This window comes from Littorina saxatilis, linkage group LG3, assembly GCF_037325665.1.
Source record: "Littorina saxatilis isolate snail1 linkage group LG3, US_GU_Lsax_2.0, whole genome shotgun sequence".
In the NCBI taxonomy this organism is placed as follows: Eukaryota; Metazoa; Mollusca; class Gastropoda; order Littorinimorpha; family Littorinidae; genus Littorina; species Littorina saxatilis.
The window spans coordinates 34,808,543-34,835,843 of NC_090247.1; the positions used below are offsets into that span (position 1 = coordinate 34,808,543).

A 27,301-nucleotide genomic window follows, 5' to 3' on the forward strand; every position below is an offset into this window, starting at 1 on the left:
GATGATGGGTGAGCCTGAGGAATGGACTTCTGATGACCAGATAGAAGACATGTTCATTCAGCTTAGTCGGGCCTGTATCACTGAAGACATGACTCGTGAGGTCAATGCTGTCTTTCAGCTCTACATTGTCTACAAAAATGGAGAAGAGCACCCCATATTTATCAACATTCAAGGTATTGTTCCTAATACATAAATCTATATTTTTGCTGAGAATTCTCCGGACACCTAATTTGCATTAAAAACTTTGTATTTTCTTGCAGTTTACCATATACTTTCTGTGCATGCATGTATATAAACATAACCACTCACTCACACACGCACACACACTCACACATACAAACACACACAGACGCACACACGATCACACACACACACACACACGCACACACACACCTTTAATATGTGCTTTTGTTTTGTTTATAACTGTTGAAAAACATATTGATCAAATCACTGCAGATTAAGTTTGTTGGCTATATAAATCTACTGGTGCACTGTGATTGTTCCAACATCGATATTCCCAGTAAACACAAAAGACCAAAGGTTTGACAAGGCACATTTCAGCTTATGTTTAAATAAATTGTTTTTGCGTGGAGAGGTCGAGTTTGATCTACTTTTTATGTTCTCACTTTGTTGTGTTAGTTGCTTGCAGATAAAAATCTTACTTAATCTTCATTTCTTTTTGGTGATTTTCGGTGTAGCTTTAAGTTAAATTATGCAGAATTTGTATGTAGACTTAATTGCTACTTAGAAACAGGTTAAGAGAGTCTTTGTCTGATTCCCATGTAAATTAGCTGTCGAGAGTGAAACATTGAATTGTAGATATATTGTTTCTTTCACAACTTCTGATATGTTATATACATACCATACATATATATAATAATCCCCTCCATCCACCTCTCTCTCTCTCTCTCTCTCTCTCTCTCTCTCTCTCTCTCTCTCTCTCTCTCTCTCTTTCTCTCTCTCACTCTCTCTACCTACCTACAATGCTTCTATATAATGCGCTTCATGTACATAAACTTATATATTCTACCATTAATGATGTTTTTATGTAACCTTTTTTCCCTAGTCATAGTTATAGTAAAATAGTTTAGTCCCTCTTTAGGGCGAGGGCCAGATGCAAAAAAGCATATCTATGCTTATTCTTGTCACCCTCAAAAAATAAAGATTTGTCATTGTCATTGTCTCTCTCTGTCTGTCTGTCTGCCTGTCTCTCTCTCTCTTTCTTTCTCTCTCTCCCTATCTCTAACTCTCTCTCTGTCTCTCTCTCATACACACGCGATTTTTTTGCATTTTTACAAATCGCGGTTTTAGGTTCGACGTCATTTGTAACATGGTTTTACATTTTTACAAAACACGGGTTAACAAGAGTTCTCTTTTGATATTGTTCTGCCCCTACCCCCCTGCTCCTCAAGCACGTTCCATTTACATTCAGACCATTTCAATGATATGTGTATGTGAATTGTTCATTTGGTTTGCCTTTTTCGTCAATCGCTAAAGCAAATGAGTCCTATTATCTGAAATAGTTGTATTTTCGAAAACAAGTTTCGGCTCTGTTCATTTTAGCACATGAAGCTGACCTTATGTAGTATTTATATTTCCGTATCATGTTCACTGCTTTCAGAGGGCGGTGGTGTGGAAAGGGGTGAGTGGAACAAATCAAGGCCTGCGGGCATCGTCAGAATTCTTGTGGATGACTTGCTACTAGTCCTTCGTGGCGACAGAATAGGAGCACTGCAGGCAGCTTCAACGGGTCGAATCAAGGTGCAGATGAACAACTCTGCATCTCTACTGCGATGCGACAACTATTGGAAGACACTATGTTTTCTGTATGAACAAAGATGTCGAGGACAGAAGCTCCAGTAGCTTTACTTCTCAATAGAAATGAGATTTCTACTAAAATGCAGGAAGCAACTTATCTGGCAGTGTTTTTAGTACAGGGTTCTTGCTATAAATTACATACAGGTCGTCTTTAAGGAGGTATTTTTCTTTTTGTCAAGTTTTCACTTCCTCCAGAGGGAGCAACCAAACTATGTTCTGTCAAAAGTTCTTTTGGAAAAGGAGATCACCAAAAATAGATTTGTTTTTGACAATTGTTCTGAAGAAATGAATTCTTTGACGTATTGCATTATCCTTCAGTAGCCTGTTGCGCTGATGATTAATATTGAGGGTCCATTGTAATATATAGCAGCCCTTCTCCCGTCCCCACCCTCCCCCTCCTTCTCCGGCTTCCCCCTCACGTGCTTTCAGCCTGTCACTCAAAACCACGTCAAGCGACTCATCACCAAGACGGCCATCAAGACCTGCGAGCTAGACCCCCTGCCAGGCTTCCTCTTCACCAAGTGTCTGGACAAGCTCCTGCCGTCTATCACAGATATCATCAACATCTCCCTGGCCACAGGCGTCGTTCCCGACTGCTTCAAGTCTGCCGTTGTCCGCCCACTCATCAAGAAGCCCGGCCTTGACGTCAACGAGTTGAAGAACTACCGTCCTGTGTCCAACCTGCCTTTCCTCTCCAAGCTTCTGGAGCGTATCATCCTGGAGCAGTTGAGCGCCCACCTGTCTGGGAACTCGCTGATGCCAGTGTACCAGTCAGCGTACCGCCCTCACCACAGCACCGAGACGGCGCTCCTGCGAATCACCACGGACCTCCTGAATGCAACAGATAGCGGTCTCGTCTCTGCCCTGGTGCTGCTGAACCTTTGCGCGGCCTTCGACACGATCGACCATCAGCTACTCGTCGATCGCCTCAGTTCCACGTTTGGCATTCACGACACCGCCCTCTCTTGGTTCCGGAACTACCTCCAGAACCGCTCTCAGACTGTCACCACTGATTCGTTCTCTTCTCAGCCTGTCCCTGTCCGCTTACGCGTCCCACAAGGGTCTGTCCTCGGCCCTGTCCTTTTCACCCTGTACACCCAACCCCTCTCCCTGGTCATCGAACGCCACGGCTTGAACTACAACTCCTTTGCCGATGACACGCAGCTCCAGAACAGTGCCAAGCCGGAGGACGTTGACCATCTCCTGGGATCCATCTCCAGTTGTTTCACTGACATCAAGAACTGGATGACTAAGAACAAGTTGAAGCTGAACAGTGAGAAGACGGAGGCCCTTCTCGTTGGAACACGACAGAAGATTGCTTCCCTCACTGTGACCGACCTCCAGCTGGATGACGCGACTGTTCCATTCTCCCCTGCTGTCAAGAGCCTTGGCGTCTTTCTCGACTCCACTCTCTCTATGCAGACACACATCTCCTTCATCATCAAGACCTGCTTTTTCCACCTACGACGCATCGCCTCCATCCGTCGCTACCTCACCCACGACGCCTGTGTCAAGCTGGTTGTCTCCCTCATCTTCAGTCGTCTGGACTACTGCAACTCCCTTCTGGCTGGCCTCCCCGCCTCATCCATTCATGGCCTACAACGAGTCCAGAACGCTGCTGCCAGGCTGACGTTGAGGAAGACGAAGCGAGACCACATCACCCCCCTACTTCGCTCCTTGCACTGGCTCCCTGTCAACACCCGCATCTCCTACAAACTGTCCACTCTGGTCTACAAGTGTCTCAACGACTCTGCTCCCGAGTACCTTCAATCCTCCCTGGACCTGTACACCCAGCCCTCCGACCGTCCCCTTCGTTCTGCTGCTGACCCACTCCGCCTTCACATCCCTCGCTCGAAACTCGCATCTGCTGGTCAGCGTGCATTCCCCTCCGCGGGCCCCTCCGTCTGGAACTCCCTGCCGCTTGAGCTTCGCCAGAGCCCCTCTCTTGACGCGTTCAAGAGTAGGTTGAAGACTCAGTTCTTCCCGTAGCTGGCTGCGACTTTCATGTTCGACGTGATGTGTTGTGCCCCAAAAGACATTCTTGTGCTGTGCTCTGTGAGAGGTGTGTTCTTTGTGTTTAATATTATTTTGTTTGGACCTAGCTATTGATGTGTACATTGTTGTTAAACAGTTGTTTGTTGTATGTTTATCAGGGTTTGCTAGTGTGTGATAGGGTTCGTGTCCGTCTGTAGATGTTAGTTTCTTTGTTAGTCCTGTGTTGACAACTCTTCGACAAGCGCGTAGAACTGTACCCACGGAATACGCGCTATATAAGCTTCATATTGATTGATTGATTGATATAGTTCTTCAACTCCTTTAGCCTTCTGTATCCATAAATGAACGTTCTCATGTCCATATATACTTAGTAGTCAAATGCTTTACCAGATCACATGAAACAAAAGGAATAACACATTTAAAGACATGAAAACTAAAACAAACAATATCAGGGGTGATCTACATGCTTCGATTTTGGGGCGCCAGCGATGTGTGCTGAGCCCTACCCTCTTCTGTATGATCATAAGTCATTTGGCACAAACCATTCAACAAGGTACCATAAATGGAGTGCAGATGCAACCACGCCTTGTTGATTTATTTATTTGGTTATGTACCAGTGATTTTATATTTTATCTCCAAAGCTTGTTCAAGAAAAGCTGTGTTCAGATGAGAATGAATGTAACCAGAGACAAAAACAAAGTGTGTGTGTGTGTGTGTGTGTGTGTGTGTGTGTGTGTGTGTGTGTGTGTGTGTGTGTGTGTGTGTGTGTGTGTGTGTGTGTGTGTGTTAGAAATGGTGGCCCTTTCAGTAAAGATGAAAATAGAGGTGTAATGGTAAACAACTGGAAGTTGTTCAAGCACACAAGTTAACATTTTCAACAAAGATCATTTCAAGAGAGGGAACATACATTTTTGTTAGAGATGGTAAGAATATCCTGAGGTTGTTTTTTTACCCTGTACGTTTAGTTTGTAACTGTTTTAAAGAAATAACACCAAGCGTTTTCAAAGATTGTTATGCCAAAGTTTGTATGCGTTTAAAATGTTAAATATAAACAGACTTCGTTATGTAGAAATAAAAAGTTTCATTGTTTGTTAATGTTTTCTTGGAGTTCCAACCAAAATCCCATAGAAGATGGTGTAATTCGAGCTTAGAGGTTATGCATTGTGCTCAAACATTATTCTTCCCTTCCTCAAATATTGGATAAGACTTTCGAAGATTGAAGAGAGCCTATTGCTGAGACACGAGTGTATAATATTGCTTGAAAGGGGTGAAAATGATAGGAATACTGATGTAAAAAATATCCTGTGCAGTTATGATTTGTATTTTAATGGTTCCAGCAAAATATCTAAAGGTAAATTAAACAGAGAATTGAATATAACTATGTACAGGAATGTGATTGCTGCACCAGCAATAGATATCTGTATTGCAAATATTGCCCATTTCAATGTCTGTTTGTTTCAGAATCGTGCTTATCTTTCCTTCCAACGTGTTATTTTGGAGTTTCAATCTGTCTGCGAATATTAGGAGTATAGTCATTTTTGTTATGATGTTTATAGAAAACAAAGAGCATGTTTTGTTTGTCTGTCCCTAGCATATATATATATACATTGACATGATTTTAACTGATATGTGTATCTCAATTAAACACGTCATGGGAAGATTAGTAACCATTTAGACGTTGTTTATAATAGCAAAGTTTACGTTGGACACAATTGAATGATGAGGTATAAGATGGTTAGGATTTTTGTGTGCACATTGTTTAGTTGCCTTGTCTTGCCTTGCCTTGCCTTGCCTTGTCACACATTAATTTAGACGGTTCCTTCTAAGCCACTGTAAAATCTGCAGAAAAGGACAATTATCTCCCTTCACTTATCTATACAATGCCAACAAATTGTCGCACTCAAATTAAAGCATTAAATCCCGTGTCATTTCATTCAAACTTTCTATGCCAGTGATGCCCCGGTCTCACATATACGATTTTTCGGAAGTGTCGGGGATAGTTAAGTCGGCTAGGTCGGAAGTGTCGGATGCAAATTCGGCTCCAAATTTCACTCCCGACCTGTCCTTACGACTGATCCGACCATATAGCCGACAAGCAGACGACAACCACCCGACTTTAGGGCCGACAAATCCGACATGTGTCCAGACACTTCCGACTGCAGTAACGACAATTCCGACTGCAGTTACGACAGGCCCGATTATTAGCTGAAAAACTTCCGAACAATAGCCGACTCTCACGACCAGTATAACGACTAAACCGACTAGCTAACGACTGTCCTAACGACAAATCAGACTGCCCTAACGACAAATCAGACAACATTACGACTAATCCGAACGACGCACACGACACTCGGTCGGGGAAGTCGGGACTAAACACTTCAAAACTATGCTACCGACAAATCCGACCACCATTACGAGTCTTCCGACTACCGTTACGACTAATCAGAATCGCCTTACGACTAAACCGACACGCTTACGACAACCACCCGACAAATTTCTATTTGTCTGAGTCGGGAGGCTCTTCCGACTGTTTTGAACATGTTCAAAACAGTCTGAAGGGCCTTCCGAACTAACCGACTTTTCAAAAACAAAATTGCTAATTCTCACGAACTCTTCCGACTTCCAGCCGACTACCTAAAGTCGGGTGACATTCGTAGATGTGAGACCGGGGCATTAAGGCCGTTCACTTGAATTATTTTGGGCGATCGACTCAACAAAACGAGGTTTGACATTGAGCGGTAGTCAAACTAACCTGATTTAAACCCTTTGAATGTCTGAGTATACACAAACACCCCCTTAACCCCCTAAATCATCGGTGACCTAACGAAAGCAGTTACAGATAGGTTCAGGGCAATCCCTTGGCAGGAAAGCTTTCGTGCCATTGACAATTTCGGAGGTGTGTTTTGGAACACATTTTGGAGTAAAGGTAAATGTCGGCCAATTTTACAGACTCGAAACTGTAGAATGGTCGTGCCCGAACTGAAGTTCATGCACAACAACTATGAACATATTTCCTAAACTCAAATTACTGGAAAAAAAATTAACCCCCTTGTTGTAAAGTTACACTTGCGCAATGTCGCGACAAATTCATCAATGACATGAACGCATTCATCCTTGGGAATTGCCCTGATCCTGCCTGTAATTGCTGTATTCAAGTCACTGACTGTCTAATGTTGATTAAGGTTTGCTATGTCATTCGAATTACCCCAAAGGTAACAATCTGGAGGGCTCCAATCGGGTAAGTTTGGCTACCGCTCAATTTCAAACCTCGAACTGTTGAGTTGATCACCGAATTTAGCAACTTTTTTTTTAAATAGCATCAGTCTATTTGATGTATATAATTGTCACTTTGTGGAACAGTAATGGTGTTTACGTCCCCCAAATATGATGTGATTCGGTCGAAAGATGTAGAAGTCATAAACATTTTTATGGTTTGCATTATTTTTGGGTCACCCTGTACGATGTCTCATAAGAAAAGTACCTGCTTCTAACTTCGAGACAATATATATATGTATAGGTTACAACACGAGTGGTTTTTTATATGGCTTGTATTTCAGTCAAGACCCAGCGGATGAATATCATCGGGAGACACGAGCCTCTGGCGAGTGGCTCTCGATTGATATTCCCGCTGGGTCTTGACTGAAATACAAGCCATATAAAAAACCACGAGTGTTGTAATCTGTATATCCCATTCTACCATCAAACACAAAGTGTAGACTACTAGCGGCACTGTTGCGATCTGTGCAGGGTAAAACTGTTGCCAGCGAGACTTAGCCCTTTTGCAACCTTAAACTAAGTGACCGTCGCTGAAAAAATAAAACGAATGAGTGCATCGATAAGTACGCGGTAACACTACTTTCAGACCATTTAACAGCTTTAAGTAAAGGTTCATAAGTTGCAAGAAAGTAATGAAGTCGAATAGAAATTAATTTAGTTGAAGCGCACAATTCTTTTGTTTTGCGTTTCAGGTCGGCAGAACGGGCGAAATGGGTTTGGGACCCATTTGGCTTACTCGATTCAGAATTGATTCCACGTTGTTTTTCTCGAACGTGTGTAATTAGGCTTATTGACAGAGAAGCAAATTTTAGGGAACAAATATGTAGGTTTAGATTTAACCATTTGCTCCCTATTTGAAATGTATCTACGTGATAAACTGTTTTGCGAGTGTGTTTGCATGGATGAACTTAAACTGGTATGGGTGTAAGGAAAACGCAACCAACACGTCTGTCACCGCCGATTGATTGCATTTTGAAGGAATATGACTGGATTACGGAAAAATATGTGGACTTACTGCAGAGCCAGGCAAAAGAGTAGACTTGCTCGCAAAACACGTGAAACAGCCGATGTTTGATAGCTGAAGGCGCACACCAAAACACACTACCGACAGATTCTCAAAAGTCGTCTGCTAACGATGCAAGGGGAGGGTACTCGTGTTTTTGTTTTGGTTCGCTAGCATCTGGTTATCTTGTAAGTTAAATGTTCGTTTTTTTCGACCTGCATTGCTTTCATAATGAAAGAAACTTTTGCTTATTGCATCTCATACATCAGATCAGTTCTGAGATTCATTTTTGCGTGCAACTGATATGGTTTTCTGAGCCGTGCAATACGATTTTAGAACTTCATACAAATGTGTCACATTGTTCGGCGCGAGGTCAAAGGTCGCGAGGAAAGTAGTCCTTTGCCCAAATCGGAATCTGCACTATCATATATTTTTTGGAGTCCATGATGTATTTATTGAGCTATAAAAATACAACATATATACCCATACTGAAGTAACAGAGACAAAGAAGGGAGGTCATGGGATATATATATATATATCTCTGGGCCCCATGTTGTTCTTTTTTGTATTATATGTATGCATCTTTTCCTGGTAGTTACAAGTTGAAACATTGGTGCTCAGGTAGTTTGACTGCATTAATGTATCACAGTGTTGCCGATCATTTAGCACACAACTAAAATTTGAATGCAGTGCATTGTGTTTAAGTCTGAAGCTGATAGTCATTCATATTGACGATAGCTACCTAGTTTTCTACTGTATTCATGTGAACATGTTTTACAGTATTGCTTGTTTGTACACTTGTTTTAGTCTATGAAGCTGTCATTATGCTATGGTTCTTGTTTTGTTTGTTATCGATTTGTTGTGCTTTAATTGTTCAACTTGCTTTTCCTTGTAAACTATCTGTCTGTCTACCTGTCTGTCTAACTGTCTGTCTGTCTGTTTGTGTTAGCTTGTTTGCTTGTGCGCGCGTGTATGTGTGTGTGGTGCAAATGTAGTCTAATGATAAAAGTGCAGTTCACTGCTAATATCTGCTGGTGTGCAAATGATTGCGAAATATTTACCTTCTAGGCGAAAGTTAATTAATGAGACTGAGGATGCCTTGTGTAGGCATGGTAGAGGCTAGACTGCAAGAACTACACCAAACACTTCAAAACTAAACACGTTGCTTTTAGGAAATCAAAGCATTCAGTCAGTCTGTGCAACAAACACACACACACACACACACACACACACACACACACACACACACACACACACTCACACACACACACACACACTCATACATACACAAACACACACCCACACAAACACACACATAGAAACATCACTTCTGTCTTTATTTTCTGTGGTTTTTTTTGGTTTTTTTCCTATCCTCGTAAATGATATGTATTGGGAGATTTAAGATTTAAATTCACTTTAAAGTCAAAGCACAGCACAGTTTATTTTACTTGCCTTGATATAAACCACTACGGAAATGTATATAAAAATGATAATACCGTACGTATAAGTAGAGGTTACATGCCGAGTCTCAGTGATTATCAAAAATAATGGTCGAAGTTAGCGGATCATGAAAAATGCGAGCTTTAGCGAGCTTTTTCATGACCGCGAACTGAGACCATTATTTTTTATAATCACTGAGACGAGGTGTGTAACCTCTTTATTCCTCCTTTCTTCAGTTATTCAAAGAAAAGAGGAGTTTTTTTGCGAAAGTTTGATCGAATCCTATTCTCTTAACCAGTCAACCTGCGCAGGCGATCGATTAATGCGCGGTTGTATAGTTCCGTGCAAATCATTCCATTCTGTTAACACTTCTTGTCAGTTTTCCTATTTTGGGCTAAAATCAAGTACACAGATATGCTGTTATTCTGCTGTGGCGGCAAAGGCAGATATTGTGTGTTCTGTATATGTTTTGGTATCGCTCAGGATAATGTTTTTTCGTCAAATGGGACTAGCAGACGAACTTTTGCACCCGTGTTCCAACGTTAAAAACTGTATGAAGTTCAGTTTTCTGGGGAAAATAGTGTATGAAACCCCTTTATGTTGTTTAAATTGATGAGATGTGTGCATTTGGTTGCGTGTGATCTGTTTATTAAATGAAATATTGTTGAAAACTGACCGTCGGATTGCAGTCTGTTGTCGAAGGAACTGAGTGAAAAGAAGGGGAACTACTCTTGTCGCTAGACAAAGTATGAGTTACTTGCCTTGGGAAATTGCTTGTGATGAACGGCTTGTTGAGCACGGCAGATGAGATTCAGAAAACAACCGAACTCATGGATTTTATATGGAGATTCATGTGTTCAGGCCTGTAGTTGTTAATTTAAATGCGGTATGTTTGTATTGTTTGCTCCAGAGATGTATACTTCGTACATTAGAGCGTTCGGAACTTTTCAGTCGCAAAAAGTAGTACCGAAACAGAACAACCTCTCAACCCATTGCACTATCGAGGATTCAGGCTGTTGCTGGGTCGTTATTTGTTTGGTTGCTGGGTCATTATCGAAAAATAACTACCCCTACAAGTTTACAGAGGTAAAGAAGCAGAGGGGGGAATAAGAGTAATTCCTACTCCACAACAACAACAATAAAGTGAATTGTCACGGTTGGAACACACACAAAAAACAGTATTATTGAAATCCTTTAAGTCTAGCAAATAAATTGCTTCCCTCTGTCTTATCGTCAAAAACAGAAAAAAAATCTCCTTCGTTTCTACGTTTCTCTCCTTCATTTATTCGTGACATCTCCGTGAAAATACTCTTTTCAGGAGCAGAAAAAATCAGTAATAAAAACTGTTTAAAGAAACAACACAGTGAGCATATATATAATGAAGATGTATATTACAGACAACATCCAGAGAAAGACTGAGAAAAAAACATATTCCATGATGTGTCCATCCTGCCTCCAATGAACACACATGCGCGTGCACGCACGTGCACGCACACACACACACACACACACACACACACACACACACACACACACACACACACACACACAATAACACACACATACTTATACGCATATCATGTGTCAACAGATTTGTCTGAATACATTATGATTCACGAACAGCCTATGATAACCTTAAGTGTACATGATTTAACACAACATTTGTGTCAATTACATGCAGTCATATTTGGTAAACCAACTTTTGTTTTAAGTTACACAGGGGCAAATGAACATAATCATGTCGACTTTATTATCAAAAACGAACCTGGGTCGATACTCACAGTACAATATGAATCAAACATCAAAATACTTTCTTTCTTTATTTGGTGTTTAACGTCGTTTATCAAAATACTTCCTGCGCAATATCCCTCAAACCTGAAGGGCATACAACTGAGAGAGTACTCATTGCCTAAAGCTGCAACTATCGATGTGTATCACAGCCAGTTAAAAACATGTGTCCTCGGTTTATTCTGCAATCACTTCGTTTCTTACTTGTTGAAGCAAAGTACAAGTAAGGGGAGTAAGTTTAGTGGATTCCCTTTTCATGAAAGAGTAATAACTTTACTACAGTCGGACCCGCTTATAAGGAGCTCGGTTATAAGGAACCTCTTTTATAAGGAGAAAAAAATCCCCGAATTACATTGTTCTTTGTTATGACTTACGAAAACTCGCTTAGAAGGAGCTCGGTTATACAATACCTCTCTTATTAGGAGTGAAAAATTAGGCCCCAAACCGGCCCTGAGTCCGGTTATAAGGAGTGCCGGCTTCAAAGTCTGGGAGACTTTCTCCGCCCACACCCATCACTCGGAGAGAAACCGATGATGGTCTTGGTCACCAATCTGTTCACCTGAACTATTGCGAGCTGGTTCTAGTGTGCTTGCAGCAGACCCAGCACAGCACAGATCCACTTCTGGAATCTTACGCTAAATGTGTCTCAAGACACACATTTTGTAGTCCTGGCATCCTGAAAGGCAGAGGCCCCAACCTAAAGGTTTGCTTCCATACCAAAAAACGCCTCCAGAAACGGGAACTTGGGAGCAGGGGAGGCAACAGCTCCGCTTGAACCTCAGAAACCAAATGTGCCTCCAGACACACAGATCCCTTAGACGGCCGAGGCTGTGGCCTCTAAGGTTCTCTTGTACCAAATCGCCTCCTGACTGCATCAGATTGCTTGCGCTGGCATCTGCTTACATAGACCCACATTAAGTCACCACCGAGTGGTAGACACAGACGACATTTGGTAGCAATGACTGCCAGCTTAACAGTAATGTGTACCCCTAGCGCGGCTCTGCTTGGGTGGGAATGTTCGGAGCAAAACACTATGTGTTACTCCATACCCCCCGCCCTCCATGGAACTTCTTGACCCCAACATATTGGGTGGGGAGTTTGCCCAGTCGGTAGAGGCGCTGGCTTTAAAACCGGTTGTCACTTTCAGCGTGGGTTCAACCCCCAAGTTCGGCGCAGGTTGTGTGTCCCAGAGTCAACTTTGTGCAGACTCTCCTCGGTGTCCGAACACCCCCGTGTGCACGCATGCGCACGATAAAGATCCCAGGGTCACAGTGAAAGCCTCAGGCCTTGGAAACACGAATACATGCATGCAAAAAATATGAAGCCCGGGTGTCCGTTCGGCCAACAGCCAATAAAGTAACAATTTCCGCACTGACCCAAGACGACCCAACCCTAGCCCATTTCAGGTCTCCTCTAGCAGCCGGCAGCCAGCTGCGAGAGAAAGAGAGAGAGAGAGAGCGAGAGAGAGAGATAGAGAAGAAGAAGAAGAAGAAGAAGAATTGCTAATACTGACACTGAAAATGCAGAAGCCCGCTTATAAGGTAGTTGGGCTTGGGTTACTCCGTATATCCGAGAGCTCTGTTATAAGGAACCTCGGTTATACGGAGTAAAACATTTGGTCCCCGAGCGCTCCTTATAAGCGGGCCCGACTGTATTCTGTTCCATCGGCATTATTATCTACACCATATGTAGTGAAACCAGTATTCAGCCAAGGATTACAACATCCTAGGGTTCCTGATTATTTTTAACTGGCATCACCAAAATCACTCATGACCTTAGTGATATTTTGCTACGTCAAGTTTTGGATCTCTGAAAGAAATCCATGTTACCTTACCAAGGTGCAAACAGAACCTGATTTTGAACGGCCCAGTGCAATACTCTTCATATAAATCCTGCCTTTTGCGTCAACAGCTCTTTGAATTGGCAGATTTGTGATTAGACAAGTCAGTTGTTATACACGAATAAAACCAGCTTTCGCGCCAGAAGACAATTAACATCATTCTAAAGAACAAATGTAAAATAGTGTATACAGTTCAACCAAAAAAAAGTATCATTCTAAATCTTCAGGTTGTTTTAATGTGATGAAATAAATGTAAAATTTACTTTGGGCCGTGGGTGAGCTCAACATTTATGCATGAACATTTGACCAAATGTTGCTGAAGTAACCATTTTATTTGGCTAGTAAAAACAAGTTACATAAGAACATGACAGAACAGTACTTATAGAAGGAATGAAGTAAAACAAACTCTTACGCGTTAAAAATACACTTAAGAAAGGACGAAGGATACTGGCGCATGACGTTAGTAAATGCCATTACACTGTTCTCAAATGTCCTTGTTTTCATATGCATACCACATATATCTTCTAGTCTAGAAGAAGGGAAAAAAACAGAAAACACACAGGTGCCTTCTATTTATAAAGTTAAGTAAGTAACGATGACTGCGTTCAAAGATAATTCCAAAAATCCTAATAAAAAACCTGGGCAAATGAAATCAAGTCAAGTGTTCAAATTCCTTCAACTTGTCAAATTTCAGCCATATGTCAATATACCCACACTTGGACCATAAAGATTGTATTGTAATACATTGTATTGTATTGTATTGTATTGTATTGTATTGTATTGTATTGTATTTATTGTATTGTATTGTGTTGAATTTGTGTTAAATTTGTGTTGTGTTTTGTTGTGTTGTGTTGTATTGTATTGTATTGTATTGTATTGGATGTAAACGTTTAACCTTCGTGTTCATTGCCCAGCCAGGCTCCTTGGCCCTTCTCTTCGTCCCTGCGCTTGACAACAAAGTCTTTGTGTCTCTTTGTTTTCCCTGGTGTGGCGGTATCAGACTTGGAAGAATGTCTCCTCTTCCTCGTGCCTGGACTGTCTATGTTTTGGCTGGATGATAAAACACCTGACCAACGGCTAGCTGTTTCTTGGCAACGGCTGTCGCCGTCCAGACTATCCGCACCTACTCTGGTGAATCGGAGTCTCTTCTTTTCATGCTGCAGAATCATGTCTGACTTGCGTTTCTCTGACGGCGAAGTGTTATCGCAGATGGGACCATCGACATCGTCAGTGGCAGGAGTGAAATGTGGTTCAATCATTTTCTTAGAGGATTTCTGCTTCTCTGAGCACTTTGCAGCTCTTGATCCTCTGTCAAGTGATACAGATGTATCCTTTGATCGTGCTTGTATTCCTTTCACAGAAGTGTTGACGTTGTCTGAAGCACTGCTGTGAGATTTCTTCAAGCCTGAGCCTTTTGTAGGTGCTGATGAAACATTGTTTCCTTTGGACGAGGAGCGAATTCTGCTCGACATACCACTCGCAGGAAGACCTCCCATGAATTTGTTTCTTAAGAAGTCTAGAAGTTGAAGAGGGTGTGCTGTTAAGCCTTGAATGCCGTGAAAACGTCACTTGTGTTTTGAAGTTTTAAACCGACCTAAACACTTTCCAGGGCACTGCAAGGCAAAACAAAGAAGAAATAAGCATTTCATGCAAAGCACACAAATAATGATCAGAGAATAAATCATAACATACCCACTCGTTGATGGTAAAATAAATAAAGAAGCAACATATGTGTACATCATCATCATCATCATCATCATCATCATCATCATCATCATCATCATCATCGTCATCGTCCTCATCGACATGATCATCATCCTCGTTGTCATCATCAACATCATCATCCGCAGCAGCAGAAGAACAACAACAACAATAACAACAGCAAAAACAACAGCAACAATAAGCACAAGAAAAAGGAGATAAAAAAAAGGAGATATAAGAAGTTTCCTAGCAGTTTTCTACGAAAGCAGACAGAGAAAACCAGTATCAAATGCAGTGAAGAAGGTGATCCAAACTGACCCGTTTCAATCTTAGAAGCCACCCACTTTATTTTGTTGTTCAAAAATGGACAGTTTACAAAAGGCTTTATTGTCTACCAATTTAAAAAAAAAACATTTTTACTATAGTACTTTTAGGTTTAATGGCTGTTAATGTTCTTTCTTCACTAGATTTTTGTTTTTGTTGAATACAAACCAATCCCTGATATCTACTAAGCTAGACGTAACAGAGAAAGGGCTCGTTTAAACTGTGTTTATTAAAGTTGGTGAAGTTGTGGTTGCCAGCGCTGGTTGTGAATGTTGAACATAAACACAACGACAACAACATAAAATGAATATTTAAACAAGCTACACATAAAACCTAATAATTCAGTCTATCAAATGCAATCACTTCGAACATGCTATTCAAATTAGAAAACGACTGTAGACGGTCGTATGTATAATCGGTTTACAAGGGTATGAAGTCAAACGATCTCAACAATTAACTCTAAACTACAGAATATCCTATTTAAATTGAATTAAAACAGAGAAAGAGGTAGGATGAAATGTCAAAGAAACGATCAAGCACACAAAAAGGATGTCGTCTTGGTTCACACACAAAAATGTTTACCTTCAAACTTCAAAACACTCTGGGAGAAACATGTCCGCTTCAATGTGTTACAACCCAATTTTCTGGACTCTTCAATATCGGTTTGGTCACAGAAAAGCAATGAAAAAAGGGTTCCTGCCACCACAGACGTATGCAGCTCAACGTGATACATGTCATTCAATAGAGATTTCAAAAGCCTTTTTGACACCCCGGTACTGTACAGTACATATTCTCACCACACAGAAAACTTAATACCTAACATGGGGTTATTCTTATACCTGTTGACTGCACAAACATATCAGCACTAACAAGAATAGAATATATTGTGCTTAACGTATGGGATCCCATAATACAAGGTTGTAAAAAAGAAGTATATACGTACACAGTCTCCAAGGGGAATGACTCACAAGCCTGTTGCTTGCAACACAAAGCCCCCTGTAAAAGAACATGTTTTGATAGCAGTAACTCCCGCTCAGAATATTCTTTACTCTCTTCGTTGCAATAGGTAGCATAAAATGTCATGCATTTTGTGCGCCTCCAGCCTTGGCTTGTGCCAACCATTCACATACAGGTCTATAGTGAACAGCACAGAGCGTCGATCAGTCATTCAAAACCGTGAGTCACCTTTTGTGACAAGTCTGACTTAGAATCAACACATTGATGACATCAATAGGAAAGAATGTCGACAGAAACTTGAGTGAGCCAGTATCTCAGTTGCCTTTTGACAGTTTGGTTTCTGGTATTTTCAAATATCAAGTGGTGTGGTACTGGACATGTATTGTCAATGCAAGTCCTGCATAGCGTATATGCTTTAAGTTCAAATGAGATACAATATACCCCATAATTGCTGTTAGATCATAGTTATATCAAAGTCTGGTCTCCATTTGATCTTTTCTTGCTTGGTATGTCCATTAATTGTGTACATAGCCAAATAGACACTATTTGTCAAACATCAAGTTTTTTACGTGCGTTGCATGCTTGACGGTTAAACAAAATGTAAACACAGCGATAGTGTCACAGTAAACAATGAGCTCTGATGTGAATACTTTCGAAACAAAAACGTATTCTATCGACAGAGACTGACAAAGAGCAATCTCCGCTTAATTTCATTTCGTTGTCTTTTGAAAACATGCACATCGTACCTCATTGTTCATTTTCACGCTTTCTGCATGTTTTAGTTTACATATTTCCGCACTTCAAACTACTGCATTCAACTCTTCCACAACTCATAAAAAAACTCTTGCTATGTCTGAATATACTCTATTCTTAGAATATACATTGCCCTGTATTAAAATGATTGCACTTTTGTATGTGGGAATCTACACTTTCTTTTTACATCGGCATTGCATTAAGCATGGTTGCAAACATGTAGTTACCCTTGTTGAATTATTGCTGGACTTGTTCTCCGCAATCGGGGAAACCCATTACTAAAATAATTATCGCTTTCCCAAAAACGTATCGATTCGTAGATAGTATTAAGCAGGCTATCGTGATAGAGTTACTGTACGTTTTGCGTAGTCAGCTTAGATCGGGAATTCTTAGTTCACAAAAATAAGCATTCGCAATCAAACTAAATTAAGCTGTGACAGACACGTTGTCAATCTGAGAGTTAGATCATTTGGCTGAATGCTGCCATGGAGAACACTGATGTATTTCGCGCTCAAGCGTCGACTTAAAAAACATTCTTGTTTTTTCAGACAATACAGTAAGACGTGTGTAGGCGCTGGTATTTAACTACCTATCGATCAACTAGGCTCAATGCACGAATTTGAAGCCTCATCATGACAACAGTCATGATTTCATAATGAAGAAATTGAATGGTGACAAAAAACTGCATTTGTTATGCCATTTTATTCGTTTCTTGCAAAATAGGTTTAAAAAACCACGCTACTTTGGTGGGTTGTTTGTTTTGCAGAGTTTATTTAATGGCTGCAAATTTATATCCAAAAGTAGTCTTTCTTTGCTGTAATAACTTGTTATTATTCGCAGTGCTCGGGTAATTTTGTATTTACTGATAGAGATTTGGAATCAGGGTTTTCGTCTTTGCTCAAATAAAAAATGTTTTGGTCCTCAAAAGTTCATAAACAATCAAACACTAATTTGCCTTCATAATTTCAGAGATAGATTAGGACCGCCTTGATATAAATGGCTGAAAGCAACGTACCATCACAAGCATCACGGGACTTCAGTCCACCGACGCCCCTCCAGCCACCAGAGTTATGGACATGGCATGAAGTAGAAGATCTCAGTGATCTGCCACACTCAGCTTTCTCCGACTCCAAGAACCATGAAAAATGGGAAGAACTTTCTGTGCGAAAGGTAAGTTCTGAGCGATGCTGTTTCTATGTATGGGCACTCACATGATATCTGTATATAGAAATGTATGAAAGTGCATTTTTCATCTAGCTATAGCATAGTAGTGTATGTCTTCTACTGTTCTAGGATTTATTTTCCGCTCTTTATATATTCACTCCTTTTTTTCGTGTTCTATGACTAAGAAACGTTTTACCTTGATTTGGGAAGTGTTGCCTCAAGATGACAATATTTTTTGCCAACATGTGTTGATTGATTTAATGAAAAGTGTCTTTTGAAATTGTCATACTGCTTTGCTTCTCACACAAAAGCTCATAAACCAGGCACTCTTTGGCTACACTTTTTGTTTCTAAATTGTTGTTGTTGTTGTTCCTTTTGTTCTTGTCACATTTAAATAAACGTTGAGCCCCTGGTTATATAATACGGACATTTATTCCCAACAGTCTTCACATATACTGTTACAGGCTGCATATATTTGTGGAGAGCTTGGAAAAGAATTACCCAAGATTTTTCGAGAGGTGAGCAACGAACTGGGCATGATGACTCTGAAAGGTCGACTGATATCCTATCCGGAGGCCTGGGTTGGCTGGGTACCACTGGAAATGGCTCTGTGTGGTCTCTTTGTCAACCAATGTGGTAGGTAATTTATCATTTCATATCATATCATATCATATATATATATACGGCCTTTTGGGCTATATAAGCCTTTTGCCTGCTACTGTATATGATTTCATCTGGGGTTGGTGGGTGGGGTTTTGTTTTATCATTATATTTGAAGTAGGAGATTAACAGTGTGTTACTTTTGAGACAGGTGGTTTGTTTTGAGGATAATGCTGGGTTGATTGCAATGAGTTATGGTGGTTGTTGATGCGGGGGTGGTTGTGCTACAGGCAGGGATAGTGATACCGAGGATGATGATGAGGAATGAGAGAATTAGAGTAGAACAAGAAAGAAGTCTGGTGTTTTCTGTATGTATATGCATGGATCATGGATTATTCCCCCCTCTGCTTCTTTACCTCTGTAAATTTGTAGGGCTAGTTATTTTTCGATAAACACCCAGCAACCAAACAAATAACAAGCCAGCAACAGCCTGAATTCTCGATAGCGCATGGGTTGAAAAGCTGTTCTGTGTCGGCACTACTTTTGCGACTGAAAAGTTCCGAACGCTCTAATTTACAAAATATACATCTCTGGAGCAAACAAAACGAACGTACCGCATTTAAACTAGCACATACAAGCTTGAACACATAAATATCCATATTAAAACAATGAGTTCGGTTGTTTCTTGACTTGAAATCTAACGATCACACGGCAAGCAAGTTCCAAGGCAAGTAACTCCCATACTGTGTCTAGCGACAAGAGTAGTTCCCCTTTCAAATTTCTTTGCATACAGTTTCTTTGACGAAAAACTGCAATCCGACGGTCAGTTTTCAACAATATTTCATTTTATAAACAGATCACACGCAACCAAATGCACACATCCCATCAATTTTAAGATTATTAAGCGGTTGCATACACTGTTTTGCCCCAGAAAACCGAACTTCATACAGTATTTAACGTTAGAACACGGATGCAAAAGTTCGTCTGCTTAATTCTATTCCACGAAAGATAATTTCCTCAGCGATACCAAAACATGAACAGAACACACAATATCTGCCTTTACAGCCACAGCAGAATAACAACATAACTGTGTGCTAGATTTTAGTCCAAAACAAGGAAACTGACATAAAGTGTTAACAGAATCGAATGATTTTCACGACTGCGCAGGAAAACTAATTGAGTGAATAGGATTCGATCAAACTTTAGCACACAAATTCCTCTTTTCTTTGATTAACTGAAGCTCGCATTTTTCATGATCCGCTAACTTCGACCATTATTTTTAATATTGACTGCGACTCGGCATGTAACCTCTTCGTGTCTTGATGACCAAGAGAAGAAAAGGGACAATGTGTACTTTGTTCTTGCTTGCATCTGGGTAAAGTTAGTCGTCTGGTCACCTCTACTATCTTGGTCTGACTTTCGCAATTTTTAGTTTAAGTCTTGTGTGAAGCTGAGTCTGTTTTGATTAGAGAAATCAACATCAAATGGGTTTTTTAAAACACTAAAAACTAATTCTACCATGTCCACTTTGCAGAACAGGTAGAGTGTGTGGTGTGTGGCGTTAAATTTCGGAAACTGAGATCCAGGGACATCTGCCATGTGAAGCGTCATAAACAGCTATCCCCTAACTGCCTGCAGTTGAAACGCTGTCAGTGCCACGGTACCAAAGAAACGGTCAGTCTAGAAGATTCAAGATAATTTACTGATAGTGTGATCGTGTTTACATAGCATTCTCTCTTTCTCTTCCCACCCACCCTCTCTCTCTCTCTCTCTCTCTCTCTCTCTCTCTCTCTCTCTCTCTCTCTCTCTCTCTCTCTCTCTCTCTCTCTCTCTCTCTCTCTCTCTCTCTCTCTCTCTCTCTCTCTCTCTCTCTCTCTCTCACGTATTGACCTTTTCAAATCAAGCCTTCTTTATTCAGGTGCGGTCCTATGGAACTCACTGCCTATTTTTCTTAAGCATAAAACAAACACAGACAGCTTAAAAAAAATTATATGTCGCACATAATGCAACTAAACATGTGCTGAATGGTTCATCAATTCATTAAAAATGTATGTGCATGTTAAACAAAATTATAATAATATGCAGATCTAAATTAAGTTATGTTAAAAATTGACACTTGGAAATTGTACTTAAAATGCAGCATGACAATTTATTTTTTAAATTTGTATCTGTATATACAGTTATAATGTATTAAGTTTGATGTGATAGTTCTTTGATTATATTGTTTTCTGTTCTTGTTGACCCTATATTAGGGCGAGGGCTGGATGTAAAAAAGCAATATTCTTGCTTATCTATTACCCTCGATAATAAAGATTTTGTCTTGTCTTGTCTTGTCTCTCTCTCTCTCTCTCTCTCTCTCTCTCTCTCTCTCTCTCTCTCTCTCTCTCTCTCTCTCTCTCTCTCTCTCTCTCTCTCTCTCTCTCTCTCTCAGTTTCTCTCTCTCTCTGTTTCTTTCTCACCTCTGCCCTTTCCTTCAATTTGATGTGTACCAATGTTGTGTCTCTCAGCCTAATTATCTTTCTTCTTCCCGTTTACCGTATTTATGCTGACAAGCCCTTTTAATGCTCATCTTTATCACAGTTTTGCTTTGTCCGCTTCATAATTATATTTTTCAGATGTTTCCCTTTCAGAGTTTCGAAGATTATTAACCTTTCACCACTATTTCTTTTTAGAAAAGTACACCATATACATGAGCATTCACGAATGCTTTTATCTCAATCAAAGAAGAAGCCTTGTATAATTGTATAGTGTGAGATAATGCCTGTTCTTTGAATAAAAATATTCCGCTAACGTTTATTTCTTGTTCTTTCTCGTTTTAGCCTAATGGAAAAAGGATTAGGAGGAACTCAATGTCCGCTTTCCACGATCTCCGTGCCCTTGACAACGCCTGAAAGTTCCAACTGGAAAAGGCTTAATTCATCATGCCAAAATATCATTATTTAATGCTGATGCCAACAAAAAGTGTTTAATGAATTCGAAAGGTCCAATCACCAGAATAAGGTTTAGCCAGAAAACAATCTTAGAATCAAAGAATGTCTTGAAATAAATAGAAAACAAACCAAGGAAGCAAGGTACCCAAAACAAACAATTCATGCAAATTGCATTGTGCTTCAAATGAAGTCGGCCCCTCAGGGATGATGAGGCTGCAATCACCTGCGAAAGTATGTGACTGTGTAAATCTCACATTCTTATTTTGAGATATAGCGTGTTTTCACATATATATTTAAATTACTTTCAGTGGTGAATGTCTCAAGCCAGAATTAACCTTGTGAGCGTAAGGGAAGGACCGTCTGTAATAAAAGCACCTTCATGTCTACCAAAGCAACTTTTTTAAAGTATTTCATGTGACCCTTTCTAGTTACTAAAGATGTTCTCAACTAAACAGTATGCAGGCCATATCCTCGTAAACATGTTAGCTTCTCTGAAGTATCGACAATGCGTGTCTTAATTCCACGTATGAACATTCAAACTTGTGAGCTGTGTTATTGTTTCCATGCTAAACCCATGTGCTCGGTTTAAGGTATCCTTATATTTTTGTCAAACTGATTAGATATCTTACAACAATGACTCTTATGCTAAACATAATAGTTAGGTTATTATATCCTAATATCTTTGTTGGAATTATAGAATACATAGGAAAGTATCTTCTGCTTATTGCAGTATCCCGCTCGTCTTAAATGTATGTTTTTCCGATGTTGGGTTAATATTTGACCAACACAAAATAATAGGATTACTAACAAAAACATTATTAGTAAAATCGTTTGTCTAAAATACATTCAAAAATAATTCTACTATGACTGTGTAGAACAGTATCTACTGTATCTTCATTAAATGTTGACAGTTGTTGTGCACTATCTATTATTAGACTTGGTCATTATACCCTGGAACTGCACTCCTGTCTGTGTGTTTTTACATTTAGTCATGTTCTAAGTGTGTATGTGTTTGTGTGTGTGTGTGTGTGTGTGTGTCAGTGTCTGTGTGTGTGAGTCTGTGTATGTGTATGTGTATGTGTATGTGTATGTGTGTGTGTGTGTGGAAGTGAGAGTGACACAAAGCCGGATAGACAGGCAAACAAACACACACACATACAAACGCGCGCGCGCCCGCGCGCATTTGCAGTTGAGGAAGGGGGAAGAGAAAGAAGAAGTAGAATCTGAATAGAAGGAAACTCCAGTCATGAACATGAATACATCGGAGAAAATATCACTCACTTCGGGAAATCCCACAATTAGTGATCATTTCGCTCTACTTTGGTTCGTTCGCTTGTAACCACAGCTCCAGTCTCGCCGAATCATGTTCTTTGCTTAGCGAAGCAACCAGAATAGAACCGATCGCACACGTTATTTTCCTCACAGTTAGTCCATCTGTGTTGAACGAGACATACATTTCAAGGAAGGAGGCTTATACGCACAATCAACCAACACGTAATATTTTTAAATGGTTTATTCAGTATGCGAATAAATTAATTAAATTCAAATGTAACTCATCATCATTGTGAGCATAAGTCAATTCTCTGGTCATTGGAATGTTCATTTCATGTAAAGCTTGTTAATCATATAATTCTACTGCTGGTAAGCTATTCACAAAATTTAAAACAAGTCGCGTAAGGCGAAAATACAATATTTAGTCAAGTAGCTGCCATTTTTCAGCAAGACCGTATACTCGTAGCATCGTCAGTCCACCGCTCATGGCAAAGGCAGTGAAATTGACAAGAAGAGCGGGGTAGTAGTTGCGCTATTAAGAAGGATAGCACGCTTTTCTGTACCTCTCTTTGTTTTAACTTTCTGAGCGTGTTTTTAATCCAAACATATCATATCTATATGTTTTTGGAATCAGGAACCGACAAGGAATAAGATGAAAGTGTTTTTAAATTGATTTCGACAATTTAATTTTGATAATAATTTTTATATATTTAATTTTCAGAGCTTGTTTTTAATCCGAATATAACATATTTATATGTTTTTGGAATCAGCAAATGATGGAGAATAAGATAAACGTAAATTTGGATCGTTTTATAAAAGACATATTTTTTTTACAATTTTCAGATTTTTAATGAACAAAGTCATTAATTAATTTTTAAGCCACCAAGCTGAAATGCAATACCGAAGTCCGGGCTTCGTCGAAGATTACTTGACCAAAATTTGAACCAATTTGGTTGAAAAATGAGGGCGTGACAGTGCCGCCTCAACTTTCACGAAAAGCCGGATATGACGTCATCAAAGACATTTATAAAAAAAATGAAAAAAACGTATGGGGATATCAATCCCAGGAACTCTCATGTCAAATTTCATAAAGATCGGTCCAGTAGTTTGGTCTGAATCGCTCTACACGCACGCACACACACACACACACACACACATACACACACACATACACCACGACCCTCGTTTCGATTCCCCCTCGATGTTAAAATATTTAGTCAAAACTTGACTAAATATAAAAAACCAGATTTACGATTCAAACCAGAAAAATGTTTAAGCTAGCCTGTGTGGTCGTAATACATTTCTGATTGTAAACAATTTCAGAAGATCATTTTTACAAATCTGTCAACTAGATCCTGAGAATCACAAACGTTTCTTCTAGGCAAAGCTTAAATCATGTTTATCTTCTAACAAGGCGCTTCTGCTTAGTTCCTAAAACACATTGTTCCAAAGTTTCAAAATGTGTACAATCAAGTTACAATTATTGATGATGTATGTTTTCTTTTCAACAGGAAAATCGATTCAGCCGTGCTTCCTTTCTCTACAAATCAAACTGAGCAAGTCCACCATGCCTCCACAGCAACAGGAAACACGTCACGATACCATCGTCGTACCCAGACAACCAATGTGCGTGACGTGTCACCAGCAACCCAGGACAGTGATGTTCTTACCCTGCAGTCACATGGTCACGTGTCCTCCCTGCGCTGACGCCATGGACGACTGCGCAACATGTGGGCGACATATTTTGGGGACGTGCACTCCATCGTTCAGAATCGTTTAGTCACAATGAAGGGATTTTACAGAACCCGGTGGCTGTCCCTTCTAACTGAGCATATTCGGAAGTCGTGTAAAAAAGGATCTTTGGATGCAGAAAAAAAACTGAACTATTTAACTCATCGCTAACGAGCGAAAAAGACCTTCCAACGACGACCAGATCATTGATGTTTAACTGATGTTTTCATTACAGAGACAAATTAAGATTCATTTCTAACGGCAGATGTCTCTTGAGACATATTTAACAATTGCATCTCTATTGAACTTTTCCAATGAAAAAAAAATGGAACATTGTTGAAAACCACGCGCAACAATTTAATAAACACCAACATTCCTAGTAATGAAAAATTAAGAGGATTGGATATACACACATAATTAGTTTCATTCCACTTTTTATTAAATATAGTGAGCATGTAACACGTATTTCACTGTCATGCAAAGACGAACGGTTGGAGACAATTGTTAGACGGTTTTATTCTTTGATTTAAACATTTGTCACATCGTAATACAGCGTGTGAACACGAAGAAACAGTGAAATTATGTCATTGAAAAAAGTACTTTAACTGAACAAATTAAATACTGTGAAATTATGTCAAAGACATAGCTTTTTCTTTTTGATTTTGTTATATAGAACCGTGAAAGCATGTACAGGGCATACTTTATTCCTTCGTTTTTGCTCAATTAGGAACCTTGAAATTATACCAAAAGCATCAACTTATCGCTTTGGTTATTATGTAGATACAGTTCAATTGTGGGAAAGACATAGCTTTTTGTATATGATTTACCTTGTGGATAACAGTGTATTCTCAGTTAATGTGTCCAAGACAAACTGCACGAAACCATTTTCACAGCTTTATCTTGTTGTTACCGAAACCAAGCAAAAACAAATAGGACAGTCAATATATGTATGCTTATACACGATACTATTTCAATAAAACAAGCTGAATGTTTGAGAGTTCTTCGTCTAAATGTTGAAAAGACTATCTCTCTGTCTCTCTCTGTCTCTCTCAGTCTCTCTCTGTCTCTTTCTCTCTCTCTCTCTCTCTCTCTCTCTCTCTCTCTCTCTCTCTCTCTCTCTCTCTCTCTCTCTCTCTCTCTCTCTCTCTCTCTCTCTCTCTCTCTCTCTCTCTCTCTCTCTCTCTTCCTCTAGTCTTTCTTTGCATATCTTTTTCTTTCTCTCGCGCGCGCGCACGCGTGTGAGTGTGTGTGTGTTTCAGACGCTGATCATATGCAAACAGTACACACTAGGATTTAAGCTAAGATTAAAAACACACACACACACATACACAAACACACACACACACACACACAGATACATACATACATACATACATACATACATACATACATACAAACATCCATCCATCCATCCATACATACATACATACATACATACATACATACATACATACATACATGCATGCATGCATACATACTTACATACATCAACTCAACTCAACTCAACTCAACTCAAATTTATTAATCCATATGGAAATTATGTTGTAACAATACTCATTTCCAATCAAAAGAATAAGAATGCATACTAAACACAGTCTCACTAACGCAAACAGTCATCCGTCAAGTCAAGTCTGCCAACTCACAACTCACTCACACAACAACAGCAACAGCAATACAAATTAACAAAAACCATAATTCCAATAACAAAAACTGAAGACGTCCAAGAGTCCACATCCACATCCACGCACACACAAGGTTTACAAAGCACCACATGTCGACTAGAACACCGCACATTTGGGCTACAGTAATACAGTTACTAAAAATACATACATTACAGATAACCCAGCAACAGAGTACAGTAATAATTATGACAGAGAAACATGATAGAGGCCTCTAACATGTGATTGGTTGAAAGCATGGATAGCTCTGGGAACAAAAGAATTGCGGAAACGTGACGTTCTAGCAACCATAGCCCTCAGTCTACCACTCCTGTCAATGCGTCGAGAGTCAAATTCAGGTTTCAGTGGGTGTGTCTCGTCAGCCAAAATTGAGGTCAGTCGGTCAGTCAGTCGTCTCTGGCAAACTGATTCAATGGTCTCTTGATTCCTGCCTACAACAGATCCAGCCTTCTTGACTAGCTTTTCTAGCCTGTCACTATCCTGTTTACTAAGGTTACCCCCCCAGCACACACATGCATATGTCAACACGCTACCAACAGTGGACAGATAGAACATTTGCAGGATGTCATTACGAACAGAGAACGATCTAAGCTTCCTTAGACAGTACATGCGCGTGTGCGCTTTCTTCAAGATTTGGTCAGTGTTGGCATGCCAAGACAGCTTGTTGTCGATCACTACACCTAGGTAGCGATAGCTTTCAACCTGTTCGACTTCAACACCAGCTATCACGATAGGCTGGTGTGCTACCTTTTTTCTTCTAGTGTCAAAAATCATTTCTTTAGTTTTTCCTGTGTTCAAGTCCAGGTAATTCTCGTCGCACCAGTCCACAAAGCTGCTAACTTCTTGTCTGTAGTGTGTGTCATTGTCGTCAGTAATCTGTCCTGTAAGTCCAGTATCGTCAGCAAATTTGTCGATGAAGCACGACCCGTGAGAACTCCTGCAGTCAGCAGTATACAGGGAGAACAGAAAAGGTGACAAAACTGTTCCCTGCGGAGCTCCTGTGTTGGTATTCAGTACACTAGATAGCGCG

At 40.0% G+C, this 27,301-nt stretch overlaps 2 protein-coding genes and 1 long non-coding RNA gene across 8 annotated transcripts in view; 1 reads left to right on the top strand and 2 right to left on the bottom strand.

Moving 5' to 3' along the window:
* LOC138962235 (uncharacterized) overlaps positions 1-25,584 on the top strand; it is a 190,000-nt gene extending 164,416 nt beyond the window's left edge. Inside the window, exons 1-6 of one of the 4 annotated variants that reach the window (XM_070333973.1) lie at positions 17,334-17,451; positions 17,865-18,065; positions 18,503-18,695; positions 20,194-20,333; positions 21,479-23,083; positions 24,373-25,584. In XM_070333973.1, coding sequence (XP_070190074.1) covers positions 17,892-18,065; positions 18,503-18,695; positions 20,194-20,333; positions 21,479-21,550 — 579 coding nt within the window. In that variant the 5' untranslated portion in view covers positions 17,334-17,451; positions 17,865-17,891 and the 3' untranslated portion in view covers positions 21,551-23,083; positions 24,373-25,584. Of the gene's footprint in view, positions 1-17,333; positions 17,567-17,864; positions 18,066-18,502; positions 18,696-20,193; positions 20,334-21,478; positions 23,084-24,372 lie in introns of those variants that run through there. The other 3 variants (XM_070333976.1, XM_070333974.1, XM_070333975.1) reach the window with 3 other exon arrangements.
* Positions 1-27,301, bottom strand: part of LOC138962240 (uncharacterized) — a 179,686-nt gene that overhangs the window by 45,211 nt on the left and 107,174 nt on the right. The window lies entirely within an intron of this gene.
* On the bottom strand, positions 9,409-16,240 carry LOC138962234 (uncharacterized). Of its 2 annotated transcripts, none has more exons than XM_070333972.1 (2): positions 16,129-16,240; positions 9,409-14,773 (listed from the first exon to the last, which is right to left on the bottom strand). In XM_070333972.1, exon 2 carries the CDS (start codon positions 14,654-14,656, stop codon positions 14,051-14,053), a length of 606 nt encoding a protein of 201 aa, XP_070190073.1. In that variant the 5' UTR covers positions 14,657-14,773; positions 16,129-16,240; the 3' UTR covers positions 9,409-14,050. The 2 variants fall into 2 exon arrangements, with proteins under 2 accessions (XP_070190073.1, XP_070190072.1); XM_070333971.1 differs by lacking the exon at positions 16,129-16,240 and adding an exon at positions 15,768-16,075.